Source organism: Crocuta crocuta, unplaced genomic scaffold, assembly GCF_008692635.1.
Source record: "Crocuta crocuta isolate KB4526 unplaced genomic scaffold, BGI_CrCroc_1.0 scaffold142, whole genome shotgun sequence".
Lineage (NCBI taxonomy): Eukaryota > Metazoa > Chordata > Mammalia > Carnivora > Hyaenidae > Crocuta > Crocuta crocuta.
The window spans coordinates 2,375,736-2,403,128 of NW_027528892.1; the positions used below are offsets into that span (position 1 = coordinate 2,375,736).

General features: G+C 44.9%; 1 protein-coding gene across 1 annotated transcript in view; it reads left to right on the forward strand.

Moving 5' to 3' along the window:
- The window catches only part of LOC144225716 (olfactory receptor 2B11-like), a 27,727-nt gene extending 334 nt beyond the window's left edge, over positions 1-27,393 (forward strand). The window contains exons 2-3 of the mRNA XM_077756953.1: positions 26,387-26,969; positions 27,068-27,393. Of these exons, the coding sequence (XP_077613079.1) occupies positions 26,387-26,969; positions 27,068-27,393 (909 nt within the window). The remainder of the gene's footprint in view (positions 1-26,386; positions 26,970-27,067) is intronic.

Consider the following 27,393-nt stretch of genomic DNA (forward strand, 5'->3'; position numbering starts at 1 on the left):
AAATGGTGGGGGAAAGGGAGAGAGGCAAACCATGAGAGACTCTTGAATGCTGACAAAAACTGAGGACTGATGGATGTGGGGGGGAGGAGGGGATGGGCATGGAGGAGGACACTTGTGGGGATGAGCACTGAGTGTTATGTGGAAACTAATTTGACAATAAACTATTTGAAAAAATAAATAAATAAATAAATAAAATTTTTAAAAAGGGGAAAAAAAATAATGGTGATGGTGGTGATGATGATGATGTGGTGATGGTGATGGTAGTGATGATAGTGGTGATGGTGATGATGGTGATGATGTGGTGATGGTGATGACAGTGATGATGATGATGGTGATGGTAATGGTGATGATAGTGGTGATGATGATAAAGATGATGATGGTGGTGATGTGGTGATAATGATGGTGATGATAATGATGATAGTGGTAATGTGGTGATGATAATGGTGGTGATGATGATGATGGTGATGGTGGTGGTGATGATGGTAGTGATGGTGATAATGATGGTGGTGATGATACTGGTGGTGATGGTGATGATAATAGTGATGATGCTGATGATGGTGATTGTGGTGGTGATGGTGATGTTAGCAATGATGTAGATGATGATGTTGGTTATGATGGTGGTGGTGATGGTAATGATGATGATAGTAGTGATGTGGTGATGATAATGATGATGGTGTGGTGATGATGATGGTAGTGATGATGAAGATAGTGGTGATGATGATAATGATGGTGACGGAAGTGATGATGATGTTGGTTATGATGGTGGTGGTGATGATTATGGTGCTGATGATGGATATAGTGGTCGTGATGAGGAGGATGGTGATGATAGAGTTGCTGATGATATTGACAGTGATGATAATGGTGGTGATGGTGGTGGTGATGATGATGATGATGATGATGGTGATGATAATGGTGGTGATGGTGATCATGATGATGGTGATTATGATCGTGGTGTTGGTGGTGATGATGATGATGGTGATGATAGTGGTAGTGATGATGATAGGAGGAGGATGGTGATGATAGTGGTGAATATCATGATGATGATGAAAATGGTGTGATAGTGATAATGGTGGTGGTAATGATGGTAATGGTGATGATGATGGTGGTGATGATAATGGCGGTGACGGCAATGATGATGATGATTGTGGTGGCGGTGATGATGGTGATGATAGTGGTGGTGAAGATGATGATAGTGGTAGTGATGATGATGGTGTTGATAGTGATGATGGTGATGGTGGTGATAATAATTGTGGTGATGTTGGTGATGATGATGGTGATGGTGGTGGTGGGATGATGATAATGATTTGGTGATGATAATGGTGGTGATGGTGGTCATGGTGGTGGTAGTGTTGATGGTGGTGATTATCATTATCATGATTTTGTCACTATTTTCTTTCGGCCATGAAACTATCAAGATTTAACTCCTTGGGTCCTTTCAACTCAGCATATGAAAGCTAAGCCTAATGGGCCATTGCTCTTTCTTTGGACTCAAATCCACTTACTGATCTGGGAGCAGAGAGGCAAAAATACCCAGGCATTCTCTATTCCCTTCCAAGCTTATATAGCCTGATATCACTGAAGCTTCTTGATTCAGCCATGCCTGATGCCAACACTTCCCTCCACTGCATTTATCATCACTAAACATGCTATGTACTTCATGCATTTTGTACATTGTGTGACTTTCCCACCAGAATGTAAGTTCCATGAGCAAAGGGCTTTGGTCTGTTTTGTTCACTACAGTATTCCCAGTGCTCATAACAGTGCCTAGCACATAGTAGTCACTCAATAAAGATTTGCTGATGGAATCAATGAATGGCCAAATTAAGCAAAAATACCGAAACTATTGGAATTGTATCAGGCAGCTGGTAAAACCCATGGAAAGCCAAATCACTTTATCTCAGAAAACACGGAACTGAGACAATTCCAAGAATACTGAAACTAAAGTATTATCTTCTGGAATCTTTGCAATGAGTTGACTCTGAATGTTTTCAATATTTGATGCATGAGAAGGAACAGTGGATGAGCCACCACTTGGTTAAAGGAGGACAGGGCGCCATAATTGGGTATTCGTTCAGCTGCAAGATATCAAATGTCTTTCAAGAGTAGCTTATGTCAGAGAATGAGATAAACTACAAACTAAAAGGAAATACTGCAAAAGGCACATCTGATGAAGGACTGCTATCCACAATATACAAAGAACTCCTAAAATCCAACAATAAGGAAAAGAGATTCTCATTTTAAAAATGGGCAAAAAGTCTTAATGGACATCTCACCAAAGAAAACACACAGACGGCAAATTAGCATATGAAAATGTGGTCCACATCATACACCACAAGGAAATGTAAATTAACAACGACAATGAGATACTGCTGCACACCTATTAGAATGCTCCAAATCCAGAACACCGACACCACTAAATGCTGGCGAGGATGTAGAGCAACAGGAGCTCTCATTCATGGCTGCTGGGAACATAAAATGGCATGCCCACTTTGGAGGACAACTTGCAGTTTCTTACAAAACTAAACACAGTCTTATCATATGATCTGGCAACTCACTGTACTCCTCGATATTGCCCCAAAGGAGCTGAAAACTTATGTCCACACAAAAACTTTAATGGGGGATGTTTATAGCAGCTTTATTCATGATTGCCCAATCATGACACCAACAAGGTGTCCTTCAGTAGGTGAAGGGATACCTAAACTGTGGTCCGTCCAGACTATGGGATATTATTCAGTGCTGAAAAGAAATGAGCTATCAAGTCATGAAAAGACATGGAGGACCTTTACATGCATATAATTAAGTGAAATAGGCCAATCTAAAAAGACTATGTATTGTGTGATACCAGATTTATGACATTCTGGGGAAGACAAATGTACAGAGAAAAGATCAGTGGTTGTCAGGGGCTGAGGAGAAGGAGGGATGTATAGGAGGAACCCAGAGGGACTTTAGTGCCATGGAACTATTCTGTGTGATACTGTAGTGAAGGACACATGTCATTATTCATTTATCAAAACCCCTGGAATTGGGATGCCGGGGTGGATCAGCTGGTTAACACCCAATTCTTGATTCTTGAGAGCCTTCCTCATTATTAACATTCACCACCACTTGTTATGATTCATGAACTTCCTGCATTGATACACTGTTACCCAGAATCCACAGTTTACATTAGGGCTCACTTTGGTGTAAATTCCAGGGTCTTATTTTTTAATGTTTATTTATTTTTAGAGAGAAAGAGTAAGCAAACAGGGGAGGGGCAGAAAGAGAGGGAGAGAGAGAAAATCCCAAGCAGTCTCTGTGCTGTCAGTGCAGAGCCTGACATGCAACCCAAACCCATGAACTGTGAGATCATGGCCTGAGCTGAAATCAAGAATTGGGAGCTTAACCAATGGATCCACCCAGGCACCCCAATTCCAGGGGCTTTGATAAATGAATAATGACATTGTCCTTCACTACAATATCACACAGAATAGTTCCACAGCACTCAAGTTCCTCTGGGTTCCTCCTATTGAATTTAAATTTCATATAAATCAAGTTCCTTTGAAGTGTAATTATGCCAATGATTCTTTAGAATAAGTGTGTTCAAAACATGGCATGGTAGGGACACCTGCATGGCACAGTCTGTTAAGCATCCGACTTCGGCCCAGGTTATGATCTCGAGGTTCGTGGGTTCGAGCCCGGCATCAGGCTTTGTACTAACAGCCTGGTGCCTTTTTCAGATTCTGTATCTCCCTCTCTCTCTGACCCTCCCCTGCTCACGCTGTCTCTCTCTCAGATATAAATAAAGCATTTAAACAAATTTAAAAAACATGGCATGGTAGAGGGAGGCAAACCATAAGAGACTCTTAAATACAGAAACAAACTGAGAGTTGATGGAGGGGAAGTGGGGTATGGGCTAAATGAGTGATGAGCATTAAGGAGGGCAGCTTTTGGGATGAGTTCTGGGTATTGCATGTAAGAGATGAAACATGAGGGTGCCCAGATGGTTCAGTCGGTTGAGCATCCAACTTCAGCTCAGGTCATGATATCACAATTTGTGAGTTCAAGCCCCACATCAGGCTCTGTGCTGACAGCTCAGAGCCTGGAGCTGCTTCAGATTCTTTGTCTCCCCCTCGCTCTGCCCCTCCCCTGATCATACTCTGTCTCTCAAAAATAAATAAATGTTAAAGAGATGAATCACTGGGTTCTATTCCTGAAACCAAGACTACACTGTATGTTAACTAACTTGAATTTAAATAATAAAATATAAACACTTATACTTTAAAAAAGCTTGTCTATCTGAAACTCCAATTAAACTCGGCATCTGACACGTCCTTTTGCTAGATCTGGCAGCCCCACCATCTCATATAACAACATGACCACAGACGAGTAATTCTAAATTGGTTGATTCAACCTATCAATGACATCAGACTTGCTTCTCTGTGAGCCTCTGGAAGTTGCCCTCATGATCACAAAATAGCTACCAGTGTCCCATTCTCATAAGACCACACCCAGAAGAAAGGACAGGACGAAGGCAGAGAGTGAGGAATATAGTCCCACCCTCTGCTACCTTCTTTTTAACATGGAGAAAACCTTTCCTTGGAGCAGCAGACTTCTCATTGCATCTCATTGGCCAGATTGCGTCACATGCTCACTCCTAAACCAACCATCAGCAAAGGAGAAAAGAGCTATTCTGAGTGGCTAGTGCCTATAGACCATCTCCCAGAGAGGAGGCCCTGGTTCCCAAAGCAAATCGCCTGCTGATTCTACACGGGGTCAGGGCTCTCCTGGCAGAGAGGTGCCTGCCCTTGCTTGGGTTATTACTGCTGTCTGACCAGCCGCCCCAAACCATGAGGCATGAGCCAGCCCTGTTAACATCCTCCTGATTCTTTGGGTTGGCTCTTAGGACAGAGCACCGCAGGACGCTTTGTCTTTGCTACATGATGTCTGGGGCCTCAGGTGGGAAGCCTTGGAGCTGGGGGTGACACCACCGGCTGGAGGCTGGAATGATCCGGAAGCGTCTGCACTCCTATTTGGGAGGTCAGCTTGTGATCAGCTGGAACCCCGACACATGGCCTCTCCAAGGGGTGTCCTTGTGAACTGGTTTGGGCTTCTAGAAACAGGACAGTCAGGTTCTGAGGATGGAGGGAAGGAGGAGGAAGAGGCATCAAGCAGGAGGAGTTCCATCCCTTTGCATCACGTTGGAAGATACATGGTGTCACATGTGTCACTTCCTCTGCAGCTGCAGACTCTGTCGGGTGCAAAGGAAGGGCAGGAACACAAAAAGAAAAGAAACTTCTGCAGAGTGCTAAGTAAGCATCTGTTGAAGGAGGAGCGGAGGGAGCGGGCAGGAAGGAAGACACATTCTTGCATGTGACTCAAGCATCCACCCGATTGCCCTCTTGTAAAGCCACCTGGTGGTTTTCCTGGAATGCACTCTCCCTTGCAACACTTTCAATAATCCTAGCTTTTTAAACTTAAAAAAAAATTATTTATGTATTTTAAGAGAGCACAAGCAGGGGAGGGAGAGAGAGGGAAAGGGGGAAAGGGGGAGGGGGGAGAGAGGGGGAGGGGGGGAGAGAGAGAGAGAGAGAGAGAGAGAGAGAGAATCCCAAGCAGGCACTGTCAGCACAAAGCCCAATGTGGGGCTCGATCTCATTAACCATGAGATCACGACCTGAGCCAAAGTCAATGGTGGGACATTCAACCGACTGAGCCACCCAGGCGCTCCCCAAATTTATGTTTGGACAGTGGGATATTCCTGGAGGCTTTGAATGGTGGATTTTGATGGTCCCTGTATCTGGGAGTGGTTTGACCACGTGTGAAACCCAGAAAGTTTGAGTCATTGGTTCTGTTCCTCAAGGCTGAGCTCTGAAGTATTACACATAACAGTCTTCTTGGGGGTTGGCAATCTTCCCACGTCTCTCTCTGTCTCTCTCTGTCTCTCTCTTTCTGTCTCTTTCACACACACATATACGTATTCATTTGTGCCACACCTTGAAATCAATTTTTCATTCATTCCTTCAACACAATTACCACTATGTTCCAGACCTGTGCTAAATAAAAACAGTCTTCACTGACCTTAGAATCTTGCCATTTAAGGGTTATATTTATTAAAAGTAATACAATCATAGGTGGGTATATCAGCTGTATATAACCTGCTTAATAGAATCCACAAAATCCAGCGGTATAAAACAAAAACGAATACACTGAGTCATGAATCTGTGCACTGAGCTGGACATTCTCCAGGGCTCCGACAGGCTTCCTGGTGCATCTGCTGTCCTCTGTGGGCCCTCTAGGTGGTCTCACTGACCTTGTTCTGACGGCTACATGTGACAGCTGCCCATCAGCTGGTCTGAGATGGCCTCATCTGGGATGACAGGGCCTTTCCTGCTCTGCTCCACGTGCTCTTATCCTCCAAGTTAGCCCAGGCATGCTTTCATTGCAAGGGCAGGCGAGCAAGTGCTCCTGCAAGCTGTAGCGTGCATCAAAGCTACTAGCATCTCTTTGACCAAAGTGAGTCACACGAATGTATGAGCTCTCGGCTGTCACACAACACATTGCCACAAATTTGATGGCTTTAAACAATGCATACATATCATCTGACAGTTGTGTGGATCAGTAGCAGCTTCGGTGGGTCCTCTGCTTCAGGACCCTCATCGTGGTGTGCACTAGGGCTTCATCTCAAGCCAAGGCCCAACTGGGAATGGATATACCTCCAAGAGAACACAGGTGGTAGAATCTAGCACCTGGTAGGCAGTTAGACTGAGGATCCCAGTTTCCGCTGGCCTGTGGTAGATGGGATAATGCCCTTGACCCTCTCCAGGGACATCCACATCCCAATCCCCAGAACATGTATGTTACATTATGTGGCCACCGGGACTTTGCAGGTGAGACGGGGATGAGCCCAGATTATCCAAGTGGGTCCCATGCGATCACAAGCAATATGGTGCTAATAAACCAGGAAAGAAGGGGGTGGGAGGGAAAGAAAGATTCTACATCTCTGTGCCCAAAGCCTAAGTTATTGCTCTCTGTACCCACCTACTCTGGGCGTCTTCTTTGTGTGCACCGAATGATCTGCAGACACTGTCTCAGCTGTGACAGGCTGTAACAGCTCAGACAGTCCTCTCCCCAAGGTCTGCATGGAAGTCTGATGGTGCACAACATCTGAAAATTCCACCTTCCAGGTCACCCTGATGGCCCTGAGGAGGATGGACTGCAAAGAGGCAAGTTTCGGTGCCTGGAGGCCAATCAGGAGGTGAGAGCAGGTGTCCAGACAGGAGATAGTGCTGGCAATGGGGAAAGGTAGAGAGATTTGGGGTATATTTTGGTGGTAAGACTGAAGGTTTATTTCAGCAGCAAATGTGACCAAAACCCAACCCAAATAAGGCTAAGCTGAAAAGGAATTTTCTGGATCATGGAACTGGGAAGAATGGAGGAGGTCACAGAGTCAAAGAAAGAAAGCAAAGGAATGTAATCCTTGGAAGAACTAGGGCATACATCTTCTGTCTATCATCTATCTACCTATTATCTATCTATCTATCTATCTATCTATCTACCTACCTACCTATTATCATCATCTACCTACTATCTACCCATCTATCTTCTATCCATCTTTCTTTCTTTCTTTCTTTCTTTCTTTCTTTCTTTCTTTCTTTCTTTCTTTCTTTCTTTCTTTCTTTCTTTCTTCCTTCCTTCCTTCCTTCCTTTCTTCCTTTCTTTCTATCTATCATTTCTTTCTTTCTTTCTATCTATCTATCTATCTATCTATCTATCTATCTATCTATCTATTTATCTATCATTTCTCTCTCCCTCTCCCTCTCCCTCTCTCATCTCTCTCTTTACAAACCTACACACTTCTAGCTCCTTCTCCACCTCTCCATCTCTTTATTGCCCATATTTGTGTGTTCCTTACATGGAATTTCTCACATCCTGGGTATGAAGAAATATGGCTAACATCTCCCCAACTGCAGCAGAATCTTCACGATCCCCAAACCCTTCAGTCCATCCCAGCAAACAACTAATGAGCTGTGTTTGGGTCACTGCCTTCACTGAGAACCAGCAGATGTCACCAGGGGTGGGAAGCTATGACTGGCCAAGCCTCGACCACATGCCCTCACCTGCAGCCAGGTGGGGCAGAATACTGTGACCTAGAGCCTGGCAAGACTCCCAGGAATGGGGTAGCTCCCCAAGGGGAGACACCCCATGTTCTGGCAGTTAGTGAGAAGCCAGCAGGACAAGTGAGAAGCCCCCTTCCTACCAGCCTCGAAGCTCTTAGAATAAGCAGCCATGTGCAAGTTCCTGGACAGCACGAGGTCTCTCAGGACACCAAATTCACTGGAGCATTTGGGAAAAAACCCAGAAGTATAATTTTACACCCAAACAAGTGTGGCTCCATTATGAAACTCCCCAACCCTATCCATGGCTGGTTTCTTCTTTTTATTTGAACTTCATGTCATTTCTCACCAGACCCTCAGAAAGCCCGATCACTTAATACGGTCATCGGTTCATGCACTCTCTGGCGGCCAGTTATATTTCTGCTCATCACTCTCTGAGTACAGAGAATACAATAAACAACTTACTAACTTGCTTGATAACACCTATCCACCTGCAAGTGCATCTTAATTTTTTATGCATCTCAAAGTAAGTTACAGTCGCTCGTCCACAGTCTTCCAGTATTTCAGCATGCACATTGCTAACTGGAGTTCAGTATTCACTGACTGTTCTTTTTCTTGTTTTCTTTTGGGGGTAAAGTTTACCTAGAGAAAAATGCCCAGATATTTTCTGATAAGTTTTAAGAAATGCATATGCCTGGGTAACCCAAATCCCCTTCAAGACGCAGACTAATACCATCATCCCATCCCCCAAAAGAAGTGGGGTTTCTGGGTCCTAGGATATGGGTATGATTAACTTTGTAAGAAACTGCCACTGTCAATGACAGAAATGCTTAAATAAATGGTGGTATATTCATACAACAGAATATCATACAGCAGTGAGAGACAATGAACCAGCCACAAGCAACAATATGGATATATTCAGAAACCTAATTTGAGCAGAAGAAGCCAGAAAAGATTCTGTATGCTTTAAAACTTTGTTAATTAAAAAAAATTTTTTTTTAACATTTTATTTATTTCTGAGAGAGAGAGACAGACAGACAGACAGACAGCGTGAGTAGGGGTGGGTCAGAGAGAGAGGGAGACACAGAATCCGAAACAGACTCCAGGCTCTGAACTGTCAGCACAGAGCCCGACGCGGAGCTCGAACCCACAAACCATGATATCATGACCTGAGCCAAAGCCAGACGCTCAACTTACTGAGCCACTCAGGCACCCCAAAACTTTGTTAAGTTTTAAAACATGCAAAACTGACCAGTGATGTTAAGAAGGCGGGACTGTGGTTGCCTTTGTGGGATAGTAGAGTCTGGTGTGGGGGGGGACTTTTGGGATGCCAATAATATTTGTTTCCCAATAAGTTGCTCGTTGCAAGGGCGTGTTTATTTGGGAAAACTCACCAAGCTTCACACTTTATGATTCATGTACTTTTCTGTACATAGGTAACACTTGAATAAAAAGGGTATTAAAAAAAGAACTAGGTCCATCCATGTTGCTGCAAATGGCAAGATCTTAGTCTTTCTTATGGCCAAGTAATATTCTGACACAAATATAACACTGTATGTTAATTATATTTCAATTAAAAAAATCTTTTGAGGGGCGCCTGGGTGGCTCAGTCGGTTAAGTGTCTGACTTCAGCTCAGGTCATTATCTCACGGTTTGTGAGTCTGAGCCCCACATTGGGCTCTGTGCTGACAGCTCAGAGCCTGGAGCCTGCTTTGGATTCTGTGTCTCCCTCTCTCTCTGCCCCTCTCCCACTGATGCTCTGTCTCTTTCTCTCTCTCAAAAGTAAACATTAGAAAAAAAAATTTTAAATCTTTTTAAAAGAACTAGGCTATCTGACTTGAGAGCTCATGCACTTAACCATCTACGCTGTCAAGACAGCAAGTGCCCCACCACTTCTTCAACAAACAAAATGTGGGAAAAACTTTAGAGGGAAATCTTCATAGATCAAAACACATTTACGAGACAACTATACCAAAGGTCACGGCTGGGTATTATTAGAAGAGTTATTCAAGTAACCAAACTGACAACTGGGGAGTTTGAATGCTGCCTGCACACTGACTGATGCCCACCTAAATTGGGGAGGGCCAGTGGCTTATCTGGTCCACCAATTCCAATGGTAATCTCTTCTCGAAGCAGCCCCACAAACACACTCAGAAATAATGTTTAGCCAGATATCTGGGCGTCCTATGATCCCATCAAAATGACACATAAAATTAACTGAAGTCCATAAGATATTCAGATTTGGTGACTTTTTACCTGAGGTCCCTTTTCTATCCCAGGATTCCCTCCAGATCGTGGCATTATACTGAGTCACTGTGTCCCCTGAGGCTCATCTTGCCTGTTGTGACAGTGTCTCAGACTTTCTTTATCTGTGGTGACCTGCACAGTTTTGAGAAGAACTGTTCAGATCTATAATAGGAAACTCCCGTATAGGAATTTGATGTTCTTCTCACAGTTAGGATGGAGTTCTGGGATTTGGAAAGGACACCAAAAAGGTAAAGTGCCATTTCACCCTGTCACATCAATGGCACATTCTATCTGCATGATTTGGGATATGACAGGGCTGTTGATCAGGCCATTTTTTTGGGGTTTGCTCATTGCAGAATCACTCTTCTCAGGAATTTTGTAGAATTCCCCTCCATTGGTATTTGTCTGATGTTTTTCTTATGACTACACAGGGGTTCTGTGGGGGTTTTTTGGAGCGGGTAGGAATACCACAGAAGTAAAATACCATTTTTGTCATGTCACAAAGTATTTCTGTCTACAGTTCTATTTCCCTGAAAGGAGATATGCCCTTGTCACAAATGGAGAGCCCATGCATGGGTGGCTGGGTCTTCCCCACAAGAGGAGCCCTTCTGAAGAGCAGGGGCCACGTCTGGCTCGTCTGCAGATACCCAGCACCTGTTCGAGCAGGTGCCCAATGTTTGTAAGGGGAAGAACGCAGAGAGAGACTCTGAAGCAGATGCCTAGAGTCATCACTCCAGTCAGGGCAAAGTTACAGAGCATCTACTCTGTCAGACAAGATTCTATTTGCTGGAGATATAGCAGTGAGCAAGCCAGACAAAAATCCCTGGGTCTTATGTTCTGATGGACAGAGGTGAATTATAAGCTGGCAAATCAGGTTTTCTCAATTTCTGCACACTTGATATTTGGGGATGAACTATTCTAGCTGTGGGGACTGTCCTTGGCTTAACTGCGGGATGTTAAGCAGTATCCCTGCCCCCCCACCAACACACTAATGCCAGGAGCACTCCCGTTTCCAGCCATGACAACCGAAAATGTCTCCAGACACTGCCAAGGGTCCCCTGGGGAGCAAAGTCACCCTTCATTGAGAACCACTGCAGTAAAGAAACATATAAGATCATCTCAGTGATTTAACACGTTTTCTCTGAGTGTGCGCTGAGTGTTCTCAGCACTGAAGAGGCAAAGAGTGAGCCAGACGATCAAAGCCCCATCTTCACCCACACACCCATTTTACAAGAAGAAACACAGACGGCTAAGCAGTGGCTACCCTGGGCCATGCCAAAAAAATAATAATAATAATTTCCTCTCTTGCAACTCTGGGATGTGTTTTTTCAGCACAGAGACGGAGCCACCGCCCCTGGGAAAGAGATGCCCACCAGAGCCTCGCTGCGTTACTAATGAGTTCAACTCATCAGAAAGTTTCTTCACAATTCCCAGGCCAGTCTCTGAGTGCCACTTCCTAATGAGCTCTGAGGCCCTGGTCTCCAGTGGCCACCGGAGGCCAGTCGGAGGCCAATTACCCCGGTCCCGTCTGGCTCCTCCTGCTGTAGGCCCCAGCCCTGCAATGCCAGGGGGAGGGGCTCTCTCTGGGGCACTGAGTATGTTAGCAAAGTTCTCATCCTTGGGGAATCACCAGGAGTTTCAATGTAATGAGGCTTTTCTTAGCCGTAAAAGAAGGGGCTGTTATGCAGGGCTAAGTGGATTTGGGGCTGGTGGAATTCCCAGCTTGTGTTAGCAGGTGACAGCGGTCTCACTGGACCCCAGGGTCTGCAGTCAGGTTAGTTAAGGTTATCTGGTATCAGCATGGTTGTGTCTGTGCGTTCTTCACAGAGTTGCTTCCCATCTTTAGTGCAGACACTAAATATTCAGCCCAAGTAGCAATGCTGAAAGTGTGTGCTAGCTAATTGCAATGCTTTCCTGAGTGGTCACCCCCAGCCCCTTGGCTCTAACTGGTGTCGAAATGCTGACAGCCCCAACCCCAGCCCCATGTTTCCTTGTTCTGCAGTTTCTCTGTGTGAATGTCTAACAGACGGCTCACAGTTAACATAGTAAAGTAGACTCATGGCTTTGTGTCCCCAAGACTGATCTTCTACGGTCTTCCCCAGCCCAGTAAATGGCATCCACCCTAATGCTCAGGCTGGAAGCCTAAAAGTCACCCCCATCACTAAAACAGGATGGTTGTAGTTATGCAGTCACGTGGCTGGGTTATTTGAGGACAAAAGGTGTGTGTTTGTGTGTGTGTGTGTGTGTGCGCGTGTGTGTAATTACATATGTATATAATCATATATGTGGTATATAGGACAATGCATAGCCCAGAGTAAGCATATGTTTGCTATCATTATTGTTATGCTTTATATTACTTTATATTATTCAAATTACATTGTTATTTTATATTAGCACATTATTACATAATGTATCATTTTGGGTTATATTACTATTATTTCTTCCACAACCCATATGCAACCACTGGAAAGAATTTTCAAGTCTTCAAAGTTTGGACTTTAAATTTTCAAAACATAGTAAAAGCTCGGATTGTGAGTAAATTATTGTGCAAGGGCTCTGCAAGATGAGTCAAGATTTCTAATAAATTTGATTTATTAGAATAAATAATAAATTTTAATTTCTAATAACTTGATACATGAGCAACAATGTCTGGTAATGTGCGTGACACCCAATGTCACATGATCACAACGGAGCCAATGGTTCTTGAAATTCACTTTGATGTGCGAGTGCTTTGGATTGAAGCGTGTTTCCGGAAGAATTATGCTCACAAACCAAGGTTTCACAGTACAGTCATCCACGCCTACCCATCACCACCTCTGCTGTTACCATGTTAGTCCAAGCCACCACTGCCCTCGACCAAACCCCTGCAGCATGGACGCCCTGCCACTACATGCCCTAATTCTGCCCTTTCACCCTTAAAGTTTATTCTCTATGGCACATAACCGGGACCACATCGCAGCCTCATCCAAGCCCTGCGGGGATTTCTTATCATGCTTGCTGTCCAACCCATACTCTTCACCATGTCAGTCGGGCCACATGGTCTCCCCACTCCCGACCTCTCCTCATCTCCTGCCATCCCTCATCCTCCAATCTGCTCCACTCACATCAGGGCTCTCTTTCTCATGCTCTGAGCACCTCCTGACCTCAACACCTTGCATGCACTGGTTCCTCTGCTGGGATGTGCCCTCCTCAGTTCAGGGCACAGCTCACTCTGCCACTCGGTCAGTTGTCTCCTCCTCAGTAAGCTGTCCCGACCAGCCTGGCTAATTAAATACCCTCTGTCCGTCTACGCCCCTTGTCATGCTGTCTTTTTCTTCACATATCGACCACCACTTGAAAGTTGAAAATGTATTTGTTTACTTATTTACTGCTTGACTCCCAGCTAGAATATAACATCCATAATTTTTAAAAATTTTTAATTGTCTTATTTATTTTGAGAGCGAGCGAGAGAGAGACAGAGTACGAGCAGGGGAGGGGAGAAACAGGGAGAGAGAGAGAGAAGGAGGCAGAATCCAAAATAGGTTCTAGGCTCCCAGCTGTCAACACAGAGCCCAGCACGGGGCTCAAACTCATGAACTGCGAGATCATGACTGAGCTGAAGCCAGATGCTTAACCAACTGAGCCACCTAGATGCCCCAACATCCATGATTTTACAAGATCTGGGATCTGTGGTTTACAGTGGTCCATAAAGAAGTGTCTTAGGGGTATTGAAAAAAAGAGTTGTAGAATGAGTCAATGACATAAAAATAAAATAATGATAAACTGTTATGTGTTGGAATTGTGCCCCCACCCCAAAATTCAGATGTTGAAACCCTAACCCCCTACAATCTCAGAATGAGATGTTATTTGAAATGGGGTACTTGCACAGGTAATTAGTTAAGATGAGGTTATCCTGGATTAGGATTCCTCTAATCCAATATTAATGGCACACTCATAAAAACGGGCAATTTGGAAGTAGACATGGACAGGGGAAGGCAATGGGTATGGACACAGAGACAAGACAGACATCTACAAGCCAAGGAGAGGGGCCTGGAACAGATCCTTCAGAGCCCTCACAATGAACCAACCTGAAGACACCTTGAGCTCAAACTTCTAGCCTCTAGAACTTTGAGACAGTAAATGTCTGTTGTTTAAGCCACTCAGTCTGTGGTACTTGTTATCACAGTCCTAGAAATGGAAGCACTAAGTAGGAACTTTGTATCAAATATCTAAACAAATATACAATATACAAGGAGTTCTTACAAAGTCACAAGAGATCAAAATGCCAATAAAGCATGGGCAAGGAAGATGAACATAAAATTCACAAGAGAAATGCAAATGGACAAGGAATATTAACTATGTTACCCAATAGAACATTCCAGAATAGGGGTGCAGTAAAAAGGAGGCAGCTAAATGCAACTGGGACTCCAAATGGGCTCTTAGGAGAGAAGAGGGAAATGAGTGAGAAACATGGAGAAATCTAAAAAACCAACTTGACAATAAACTATTTGTAAAAACAAAAAATTACCAATAGAGCTTCCCTATGACCTAGCAATAGCACTGCTAGGAATTTACCCAAGGGATACAGGAGTGCTGATGCATAGGGGCACATGGACCCCAATGTTCATAGCAGCACTCTCCACAATAGCTAAAACATGGAAAGAGCCTAAGTGTCCATCAACGGACGAATGGATCAAGAAGATGTGGTTTATCTATACCATGGAATACTACATGGCAATGAGAAAGAATGAAATCTGGCCATGTGTAGCAACATGGATGGACCTTGAGGGTGTTATGCTGAGCGAAATAAGTCAGGCAGAGAAGGACAGATACCATATGTTTGCACGTATAGGAGGATTAGGAGGAACTTGACGGAGGAACAAGGGGGAGAAGAAGGGGGGAAATGGTGGGGGAAAGGGAGAGAGGCAAACCATGAGAGACTCTTGAATGCTGACAAAAACTGAGGACTGATGGATGTGGGGGGGAGGGGGGGATGGGCATGGAGGAGGGCACTTGTGGGGATGATCACTGGGTGTCATATGGAAACCAACTTGACAATAAACTATTTTTTTAAAAAAAGAAAAAATAAAAAGCACATAGCACACTTTAGTTACTAATAATGGGTCGATGTCCCTGTCTCTGTTTGACAGACATGCATGGTTGTCTCAGTGGTCATATTGGGGAGAGCTGTGAAGAGGTTATACGGAAACTGGGCTATCTTTATAACAGTTCTGTAAATCTAAAATTATTAACGCATAGGAAATTTAAAATATATATGTTAAAAAGATTCAGGAATGGAGTATCATGGTGAAAAGCCTAGGACTCTGGCCCTCAGACTAGCTGCATTAATGTCATGGTCCTTGTCACTTACTAGCTGTGTGGCCTTGGACAAGTTCCCTAGTCACTCTGAGCCTCCATAGTCTCATCTGTGAAATATGGACTAATAATAGTAGTGAGGACTGAGTGTTTAATAAAGAACTCAGAAAACCCTCTGAAGATTAGTAAGCAATAGATAAAATGCTTGCTAGTATTATTTTTATATTTGCTGATGATATTGGCAAATATCAAAACACTGAATGAGAGTAAATAGGAACTCATTTGCAATGTTTGTGGGAAAGAAATGGGCATTCATTTTTGAAGGGAAGAGTCATCATTTAAAAAAATTTTAATGTTTATTAATTTTTTAGAGAGACAGAGAGTGAGTGGCACCCAGAATGCTTTAACTCTTGCTATTTCCTCACAGTCTAAATGTCACCACTAACTTGTGTTTTGAAAGTAGCCTGTTTGTTTTCCAGACCCCTTTAGACATTTTTGTTTCTGTTTTATATAATGTTTGTCCACCCCTGGATCCATACTTACCTCTTTCTTTCTTTTCATTTCTTGTTCTAACTCAGACTTTCCACCTTAAATCTCCTTCCTTCTATCTAAAGTAATACACTCTGGAGTTTCCTTCAGTCTACTACTGATGACAAACTCTCAATCATTTCATCTGAAAATATTTCTATTTTTCACTCATTCTTGAGCAATGCTTTTTCTGCTATACGTCAGGTATACCAGGCACATTAAAGAAATCCTTCACTGACTTTGTCTTCCATTTTTGCTAGTATGGGTCCATCTTACTGCCATTCCTTGGAAGGTGACCTTTTTTCTCTGGCTGATTTTAAGATAACCTCCTTAACTTTTTTTTTTTCTTCTTTTTCCCTGAATTTTATGATGTTTCTCGGTGTTGATTTCTTTTTAGTTAGCTGCTTGAGATCTGCTAACCTTGTTGAATATATATATTGGTATCTTTCATCAGTTCTGGGGGAATTCTCAGCCATTTTTTCTTCAAATATGGGTCTAACCTCCGCACTATGGGGGTTTCTCTCTAAGTCCAGTCCAGTTCACTATACAAATGACCATCATGACTCCATTCTATATCTTTTTTCTTGGGACTTTAATTGATTGCAACTGGACCTTCTCACTAAAAAACTTCACACTTTGGGGCACCTGGGTGGCTCAGTCGATTAAGCACCTGACTTCGGCTCAGGTCATAATCTCACAGTTTGTGAGTTCCAGCCCTGCATCAGGCTCTGTGATGACAGCTTTGCAGCCTGCTTCAGATTCTGTGTCTTCCTCTCTCTCTGCTCCCCCTTCTCAAAAATAAATAAACATTTAAAAAATTTTAAAAACCTCACAGCTCTTAGTCACTCTTTTGTATTTTTTCATATTTTTTATCTCTGTGTGCTGAATTATGGATATTTTCTGTTAATATTTCTTCTAGTTTATAATTCTTCTTCTGGCTGTGTTCCATCTGCTGTTAAATAAATCTCTTTTGTCTGTATTTCCAGTTTTGTGGTTTTTGTGTTTCTAGACATTCTGATTCTTTTTCTTTTTTAAAAAATTTTTATTTATTTCTGAGAGAGAGAGAGAGAGAGAGACAGCATGAACAGGGGAGGGGCAGAGAGAGAGGGAGACACAGAATCTGAAGCAGCTCCAGGCTCTGAGCTGTCAGCACAGAGCCCGACACGGGGCTCGAACCCACGAACCATGAGATCATGACCTGAGCCGAAGTCGGATGCTTAACTGACTGAGCCACCCAGGCCCCCCTGTCCGATTCTTTTTCAAACATCTGTCACTTTTTATATCTTGTTTCCTACGGATATTTACAAACTTTTCTTTAATATGACAAACACGGTTGTATAATCTGTAACCGGAGACCCCAGTGTCTCAAGTGTCCCTGGGTCACCTTCTGCTGTGTGTTGTTTCTTCTGCTTCATTTTATCATTTCCTTAGGTGCCTGGTTATCTTTGAATTTTCACCAGTCATTGCCATTAAGAAAATAATGTGTGGGTTTTCCTCAAGGCACAAGATAAATGTATCTTCCTCTAGAGAAGTTTTGCGTTGCTCCTGCAGATGCTATGGTGGGCAAAATTCTAAGATGATTTCAAAGGACCCACACCTTTGTATAATCCCCTCCCCTTGAGTGTAGGTGAGACCAGTGAGTATGGTGAAATCATTCCTGTCATTATGTTATGTCACATAACAAGTAGGATTCTGCAGATGTGATTAAGATCTCTAATCAGATGACTTTGGGTTAATCAAAAGAGAGATTACTCCGGGTGGGCCTGGATTAATCAGGTGAAACCCTTAAACAAGATGGAGTCTCTTGGTGGCTGCAAGGAAGAAAGAAACCAAAGAACATGTTGCTTAAGTAGACTGGTGACTTCTAGGAGCTGAGACCCTCAGTCCTACAAATGCAAAGAACCAGATTCCACAGGCAAGTTGAAAGAATGTGGAATCTCAGATTTAGATCTGACTTGACCTTCTCCTAGGATTTATGTGCATGATGTTACAAAGTGTTGTTGAGCTTAGAAACCCCAGAATTAAAGCTAAACTTGAAGGCTCCCAAAAACAAGGGAAGAAACAGCTACCTGTGGTGCTTGTCAGTCTGCAGAAACTAGATTTCGAGGTGTTTACCGATTTTAAAGTGGTTGATATTTTAGAAGTATGTATTATAGTTTTAAAAACACATTATTGAGAATTCACAAAGAATGAGAGAATTAAATACTAGATAAGGTCCTGAACTTCATCCTGCAATTTGCTTTACAATAAAATCTTTAAAAGCTACAAAACATTTCTTTTTCAGTGGGAAGTGGTCAAATGTTAAGAACAAAAATATACAAACACTTGCTGCTTTCTCTTTTTTTCTCTCCACTCCCATATGTTCATCCATTTTGTTTCTTAAATTCCACATGAATGAAATCATATGGTATCTGTCTTTCTCTCACTGACTTATTTCACTTAGATAATATACTCTAGCTCCATCCATGTCATTGCAAATAGCAAGATTTCATTATTTTTGATGGCTGAGTAATATTTCATTTTATACACACACACACACACACCAAATCTTCTTTATCCATTCATCATTTGATGGACACTTGGGCTTTTTCCATAGTTTGGCTATTGTTGATAATGATACTATGAACACAAGGGTACATGTGCCCCTTTGAGTTTGTATTTTTGTGTTCTTTAGGTAAATACCTAGTAGTGCAATTGATAAGTCACAGGGTAGTTCTATTTTTAACTTTTTGAAGAAACTCCATGCTGTTTTCCAGAGTGGCCACACCAGTTTGCATTCCCACCAACAGTGCACCAGGGTTCCCTTTTCTCTGCATTCTCATCAACATTTATTGTTTCCTGTATTGTTAATTTTAGCCATTCTGACAGGTGTGAGGTGGTATCTCGTTGTGGTTTTGATTTGCATTTCCCTAGAGATGAGTGATATTGAGCATCTTTTCATGTGTCTGTTGGCCATCTGGATGTCCAGGAATAAACCTAACCAAAGAGGTAAAAGATCTATACTCTGAAAACTATAGAAAGCTGATGAAGAAAATTGAAGACACAAAGAAATGGGAAAAATTCCATGCTCATGGATTGAAAGAACAAATGTTGTTAAAATGCCTATACTACCCAAAGTAGTTTACTCATTTAATGCAATTCCTATCAAAATGCCACCAGCATTCTTCACAGAGCTAGAACAAATAATCCTAAAATTTGTATGAAACCACAAAAGACCCTGAATAGCCAAGGAAATCCTGAAAAAAGAAAACCAAAGCTGGATGCATCACAATTCTAGGCTTTGGACTGTATTACAAAGCTGTAGTCATCAGGACAGTATGGTCTGTCACAAAAACAGACACATAGACCAATGGGACAGAATAGAAAATCCAGAAATGGACCTATAACTATATGGTCAGCTCATCTTCAACAAAGCAGAAAAGAATATCCAATGGAAAAAAGAGAATCTCTTTGGCAAATAGTGCTGGGAAAAGTGGACAGTGACATGCATAAGAATGAAGCTGGATCACTTTCTTACACCACACACAGAAATAAACTCAAAATGGATGAGATACCTAAATGTGAGACAGGAAACCACCAAAATTCTAGAGAACACAGGCAGTAACCTTTGACCTTGGCCACAGCAAAGTCTTACTAGACATGTCTCTAGAGGCAAGAGAAATAAAAACAAAAATTAACTGGGGCGCCTGGGTGGCTTAGTCGGTTAAGCGTCCGACTTTCGCGTAGGTCATGATCTCGCGGTTCGTGGGTTCGAGCCCCGCGTCGGGCTCTGTGCTGACTGCCGGCTCAGAGCCTGGAGCCTGTTTCAGTCTGTGACTCCCTCTCTCTCTGACCCTCCCCTGCTCACGCTGTCTCTCTCTCTCTCTCCTAGAAATAAATAAAACAAACAAAAAAAATTTTTTTTAAAAACAAACAAACAAAAATTAACTACTAGGACCTCATCAAGATAAAGAGCTTCTGCACAGCAAAGGAAATAATCAACAAAACTAAAAGGGAGCTGATGAAATGGGAGAAGATATTTGCAAATGACATACCAGATAAAGGGTTAGTATCCAAAATCTGTAAAGAACTTATCAAACTCAACACCCAAAAAACCCCACAAATAATCCAATGAAAAATGGGCAGAAGACATGAATAGACACTTTTCCATAATACATTTTTAAAATTCCTACAAATCCATAAGAAAAGTCAAACAGTCCAATAGAAAACATTATGTATAGGCATTTCACAGAAGAGTAAGTGCAATTAGCCAAACACATAAAAAAGATGGTTAACCTCTTTAGAAATCATGGAACCATAAATCAAAACAAAAATGAGATAATTTCTCACCACCAGATGGGCATGAGTTTAAGGGACTGATACATCCACTATTAGCCAGAATGACAAAAAGTTGATAGTCTTATACATGGTTGGTATTCGTCAATAAAACATGTTTATGCTGACTTTGCATAATTAACCAGAATTCGAGTGTGCACTCCCTTCAATTTAGCGATCCCATGTTAGTGGAAGCTAGTCTGTTCATATATGTGAATACAGTACAATTGCCGTATGGCTAGATATAAGATCAAAACACAAAGTCCAATAGCTTATGTGAGTATCAGCAACAATCAATCAGAAGATGTCATGGAAAATTAGATCCCATTCACAGGAGGCACTGAAGCACTAAATTAATGAGATAGAGAAAAAACAAGTGTGCAAAACTTACATGGAGAAAATTATTTAATTAAAAAAAAGCCTTTTCTGGAAAAAATAAAGATGTCCAAGCAAAGTGCACTAAGCATTGGCACAATTGTTTGTCTTGGTAAAAAAAAAAAAAAAAAAAAAAAAATGTTGAAAACAACCTAAAAGTCCACCGACATGGGGATGGCTACATGAATTTTTTTATCCATGGTGTGAGGGACTCTGCAGTAGTCAAAAAGACCAACGTATTTCCACATGTAATCCCTATTTATTCAGCACATATATCTCCAAGACACGGTAAGCAAAAGCTATACAACACAGAAGAGTGTTTCTCAACAGTAAATAGCATCTGTCCAACAACGCTGACTACCATGGCTTTGCTATTACCACTCTAGAAAAGTTATGAGCAGGTAGCACGGCCAATGCCCCGCTTGTCAAAGAGTCTTGTGCTCAGAGCTTGGAGCTGACAAGGGACAGAAAGCCCCCAGAGGTGACTTTGGACGAATCCCCAAGATGAGAGAGACTGTGTGGCTCAGGGCTGTGTGCTGCAGGGCTGAATGCTTGCCCGTCCCTAATGCCTTCCCTGCCTGCAGCTTATAAGTGGGGCGTCAGCCCGGCACCGGGAATCCCAATTTGGAGCTTTGTCACCTCACACCCATGGAGGAACCGGCCTTCCACAAGCCCAGCTCAGCACCCTGGAGGGGTCTGGCTTCACTGCTGCTCAGGGGAGACGCCCCACCAGGTAGGTCAGGCCGCTCCAAATTGCTGGGCTTCCATCTCGTACCTGGTTTGACTGGAGGCTGCAGAGCAGGGATGAACACCTGTGATTACAGGGTTCATCAGCTGGGTTTGAACCCTGGTACTACCACTCACTAACTGTGAGACATTGGGCAAATTGCTTAAGTTCTCTGTGCCTCAGTTTTTCCATCTGTGAACAAAATGGGGATAATAAAATAGCCTGGTGGGGAGGATTAAGTAGATTGTATAAGAGGCACTCAGTTCAGTGTCTGGCTCTCAGAAAGTGATATTTATTTTTTTTAATTTAAAAATGTTTTAGGGGCGCCTGGGTGGCTTAGTCGGTTAAGCATCCGACTTTCGCGTAGGTCATGATCTCGCGGTTCGTGGGTTCAAGCCCCGCGTCGGGCTCTGTGCTGACAGCCAGCTCAGAGCCTGGAGCCTGTTTCGGTCTGTGACTCCCTCTCTCTCTGACCCTCCCCTGCTCACGCTGTCTCTCTCTCTCTCCTAGAAATAAAACATTAAAAAATTAAAAAAAAATAAAAATAAAAATGTTTTAAAGTTTGTTTTGGGAGAGCACGCGCGCACCCACAAGGAGGAAAGAGGCAGAGAGAGAGAGAGAGACAGAATCCTAAGCAGGCTCTGCATCATCAGCACAGAACCCAGTGCGGGGCTCGAACCCACAAACCATGAGATCATGACCTGAGCCGAGATCAAGAGACGGACGCCTAACCGACTGAGCCACCCAGGCACCACGGGAAGTGATATTTAAATACCGGTTATCCTTCTGCTGATGTAGCACAAGGGACTCAAGACTAAGTCAGAGAGGCTAGTGCAGTGCTATTAACATTTTGGGGCCAGATCATTCTTCGCTACTGGGGGAGGGGCTGTCCTGTGCACTGAAGGATGGCCAACACCATCCCTGCTCTCTACCCATTGGGTGCCACTAGCATCTTCCCCAGTGGTGACAACCCAAACATTGCCACATGTCCACTTGGGGGGGGGGTCACAATTATCTCCAGCTAAGAAGTGCTGCTCTGAGTGAGCTCCCCGTGAGTGCAGGCACACAAGTCATGGCTGTGAGATGGCAGCGTGGGGAGACTCTGGGTCTGGCTCAGGCTCTTGTGAAGAGGCAGTTCCTAGCATCTCATCGTACCCTCAGGACTGACACTTCTGCGTTGCTCATCAGCCAGACTTATTTCTCCCATCGACTGATGGCTCAGATCCAGGGTCTCTGCTCCTCTCCACTGCTTTAGATTATGCTGTTCTAATCCACATCCATGAAGAGACAATGTCACACAGTTCTGAGAAACACAGACCCATCCATTTGGAGAAAGTAAGAAAGACACTATGCAGTATTCTAAGAGCTCTGTCCATACTAATAATCCCAGAGTGGGTGACAGATGGTCACAGTTACTCCTGCGTATTACAGATAAAGAAACCAAAGCACAGAGAGGTTAAGTAGCTTACCTAAAGCCACACAGCTAGCAAGTGTCAGGGCTGAGATTTGAACCAAGGCCTTCTCTCTCCAGAGTCTGCTCTATAAATGACGATAGCCCACCTCTTGGCTTTGAGTACCAATTCTGGTGACTTTCAAACTGATTTTTTTCATAGCAGGAAACTGTCCTCTGAAAAGGGAGCTGAAATGGGTGCCTGGGTGGCTCAGTCAGTTGAGCGTCCCACTTCGGCTCAGATCATGATCTCATAGTTCATGAGTTCGAGCCCCACATCGGGCTCTGTGCTGACAGCTCAGAGCCTGGAGCCTGCTTCAGATTCTGTGTCTCCCTCTCTCTCTGACCCTCCCCCACTTGTGCACTGTCTCACTGTCTCAAAAATAAATAAATGTACAATAACAAATGAAAAGGGAGCTGATAATCTAATAACAGTCTGGTAGGTGAATGTGGAGCAGGCCCCAGCTGAACGAAAGGGGTCGGATCCCGAGATAAAAGCTCCCCATGCCATGGTGACCCCTGAGGGCCCTGTGGAAATGCCTTTGCAAGCTCCTCAGTTTTCAGGCCAGAAAAGCCAAAACAAGAAGAGTAATGAACAAGCCCCAGGGTTGGGGTCAGCATCATCTTACTTCCTTTCCTGATGACACCATGCACACAGGCCTCATTTATTCTTTTTTCTTAGTGAAGTTTGAAAAAAATAGATGAGTGAGGTGCAAACAGTACCTCTAGAGACGGTGAGATGAGCTGTCAAGGTGGAAGGGCCGTGACTGCGTGAAGTCCAGTCGGGAAGCTTTCCTTCTCTATGATGGCGGATGATGCTTCCGCGGTTCCGATCCTCTGCTCCTTTCAGAACCTCACTGCACAGATTAGCCTGCCCCCGAGCATAACATCTGAACACTTGGGAGCCTGGTGTTTCCTCTGCAGACACACAGTAAAATAGTCGAGTCAAGGCTGCACAGCATGGCACGTCCATCCTCCCTGTCCCGCTGAGGGAAGCGTGGGGACAATGTTTTCTTCTCCAGAGAATCTGGCGGAGGAGAAGAGCAGACGTGGCATTCGCTGTGCACTTGTATTGCTTTTCCCCTCACACTTGGACGTGGCCTCCACTTCTCCATGACGGAGGGAGACTCTTCTCATCATGCCAGGAAGAGGGCAGAGAGTGGAGGGAGGGCTGAGATCGAGATGTCGGCAGGGCCACAGGGGTTTCCGGAGGCTCGTGGGGAGAATCCATGTCCTCAGGGAGAATCTTGTCCCAGCTTCTGCGGGCGTCCGCAACCCCCGGCTGGTGACCCACATCGAGGCAATCTTGATCTCATCTTCTCTGACTCCCTTTCCCACTTTTGGGAGGAGCCCCGTGACTGCAGTGGTTTTCTGGGGACACCACAGCGAGGCGCCCCAGTCTCAGTGGCTTCCAACAGCAGAAATGCACCGTCTCTCTGGGTTCAGGAAGCCAGACGTCTGGGACCAGGTTGTGAGCAGGGCCACACTGCCTCTGACACTTGCAGGGGGCTCTTTCCTCACCCCTGCCTCGCTGCTGGGGGTCGCCGGCCACCTCTGGCGTTCCTTGGCCCGTAACCTCATCACTCAAGCTCTGTCTCGGTCATCACGGGGCATTCCCCCATGAGTCTCTTTCTCCACACGATCATCTTCTTGTAAGGACCGCATCTTAACGACTTACATATGCAGTGGCCTATTTCTGAACAAGGTTACATTCTGAGGAACTGGGGGTTAAGGCGTCAACACATCTTTGGTGGGGGGTGGGACACAATTCATCCACAACAGCCGGACAGTCCAGAATAATCTCCACGTCCCAGAGTCCTCAACGCCATCCCATTTGCAAAGTTCCCTTTGCTATGTAAGGTCACATATCCACAGGCTTCAGGGATTGGGGTAGGACCTCTTCGTGGGGGCCAAGCATTGTCCCACCTACCAAGTGGGGTTGCTTCTGCCCCACAGGAGACCAGCCACCTGGGGCTGCCCTCCCACAGCGCTGCACGTGACAATGGCAAGGGGCTGACGCGGGGTGAGAAAATTAATACTCTCCCTCGAGAAGCTTAAGACTATGTTTCACGTCTATTTTACTACACAACACCAGCAGCGCGGGGACTGATAATGGAAAGAATGGTAATAGTAACGGTGTCAACCTTTAGCAACAGCTCACCACCTGCCTGGTCTTGTTTCCTTCTTTTTTTTTTTTTTTTAATATTTTTATTTATTTCTAGGAGAGAGAGACAGACAGCGTGAGCAGGGGACGGTCAGAGAAAGAGGGAGACACAGACTCTGAAACAGGCTCCAGGCTCCGAGCTGGCAGTCGGCACAGAGCCCGACGCGGGGCTCGAACCCACGAACTGCGAGATCAGGACCTAAGCGAAAGTCGGACGCTTAACCGACTAAGCCACCCAGGCGCCCCAAGATTTATTTATTTTTGAGGGAGAGTGCACAAGTGGGGAAAAGGCAGAGAGACTGGGGGTGGGGGAGGGGCAGAAGATCAGAAGTGGGCTTTGTGCTTACAGCATTGAGCCCAATGCGGGGCTCAAACTCACAAACTGTGAGATGATGACCTGAGCCGAAGTTGCAGGCTTAACCGACTGAGCCACCCAGGTGCTCCACAAAATCATTTTTAAATTCTATTTCCCTACCATATACCACCTCCTGTGCTGGATGCTGGGAAACAAAGACACGAGAAAGAAGTGGTCCCTGCACACAGGTGTCTAGGGGAGGAAATGGACCATTAGAAGGCCTTGGGTTGGGAACCATAATTAAGATGCAATGGGGGGCACTTGGGTGGGCAAGTCGGTTGAGCCTCTGACTTCAGCTCAGGTCTTGATCTCACAGTTTGTGGGTTTGAGCCTCTTGTCAGGCTCTGTGCTGACAGCTCAAAGCCTGGAGCTGCTTCAGATTCTTTGTCCCCTAGTCACTCTCTTTCTCTCTCTCTCTCAAAAATAAATAAATGAACATTAAAAAAATTTTAAAAGATGCTATGGAGTTATGAAGCAGATATACACAAGACCAGAACTCTTAAAGTAGGAGCCCCATTTGATGGGAACAGCATTTTAAATTTGAACTTGCTGCCAACATGTAAAACTTGGGAAATTTCACATTTACAAGTTTTCTTGAAAAATACCAGAGGATCTGGCAGTGCTTGGTCCACCACCCACAGCTGGCGAGAGCTCAGAGCGGCTGTCTCGTTTGGACAAAACACCCATCTCAGCCACGTTCACTATATATGTGTGTGCCAAGCATCCGTAGATATTTGCATTTGAGACCTCCTGGGAAGACAAATAATGCACATGTGCTTCTTGAAGGAACGTTGGAGCATCCTCTCCAGATGAGCTCAGCCCCCTTCTTTTCTCCTAGGTCTTTGCTCTGGTCTCCTCACTCCCCTCTTGCCCTGCTCCCTGGGCATCCTCTGCGATCCATGAACTTTTCTGCAGACAGACCATGGCCAGCCTCACAGAAATAGCTGCCTTCCTCCTCCAGGGCCTCTCGGCTGTCCCCGAGTTACAGCTGCCCAGTGCAGCCGCCTTCCTTCTCAGTTACCTGGCCGCTGTTCTGGGCAACATCGCCATCGTGGCCGCCGTGACACACGACGCCCGCCTGCACACACCCGTGTACTTCTTCCTCAAGCACCTCTCCTTGGTGGGTACCTGCTCCGTGTCCACCACCTTGCCCCGGGCCCTGGTGGCCACCATGCTGGGCTCCAGGGAGATTTCCCCACGTGCGTGTGCGTCCCAGCTCTTTGCCTTTGTCTGCCTTGGGTCCACGGAGTGTTTTCTCATCACCTCCATGGCTTTCGATCGATGTCTGGCCATCGACAGGCCTCTGGTGTACGGAGTGGCCATGAGCCCCCAGACCTGGGCCTCCCTGGTGGCGGTGGCCTGGGGCAGCGGGCTCCATTTCTCTGCCTTCCACACAGCCAACACCTTCTCCCTGCCTTTTTGTGGTCCCAGCGCGGTTGAGCACTTCTTCTGTGACACCCCCCACTCGTGTGTCTGGCCTGGGCCCACGCGGGCGCCCACGAGGCGGCCGGATCTGCAGCCAGCGGCTGCATCATCGAGAGCTGCTTTGCCCTCACCGCCCTGTCCTACGTCCGCACCTTGGCCACCGCGCCTCAGACCCACCCCGCGCCTGGCCGCGGAGGGCCTTCTCCACCCGCTCTTCCCACCCGGCCACGTTCTCCGGTTTTACGCCCCGGTAGCTCTGCCTACGTGCAGCCCACCACCAGCTACTCCCCGACGCGAGGGCGCGCGGCTGCCGTCTTCTACTCCATCCTCACTCGCACCCTGAACCCACTCACCTGCAGCCTGAGGAACAGGGACATGAAGAGGGCCCTGAACAAGCTTTATTTTCGGGCGCCCTTTTAG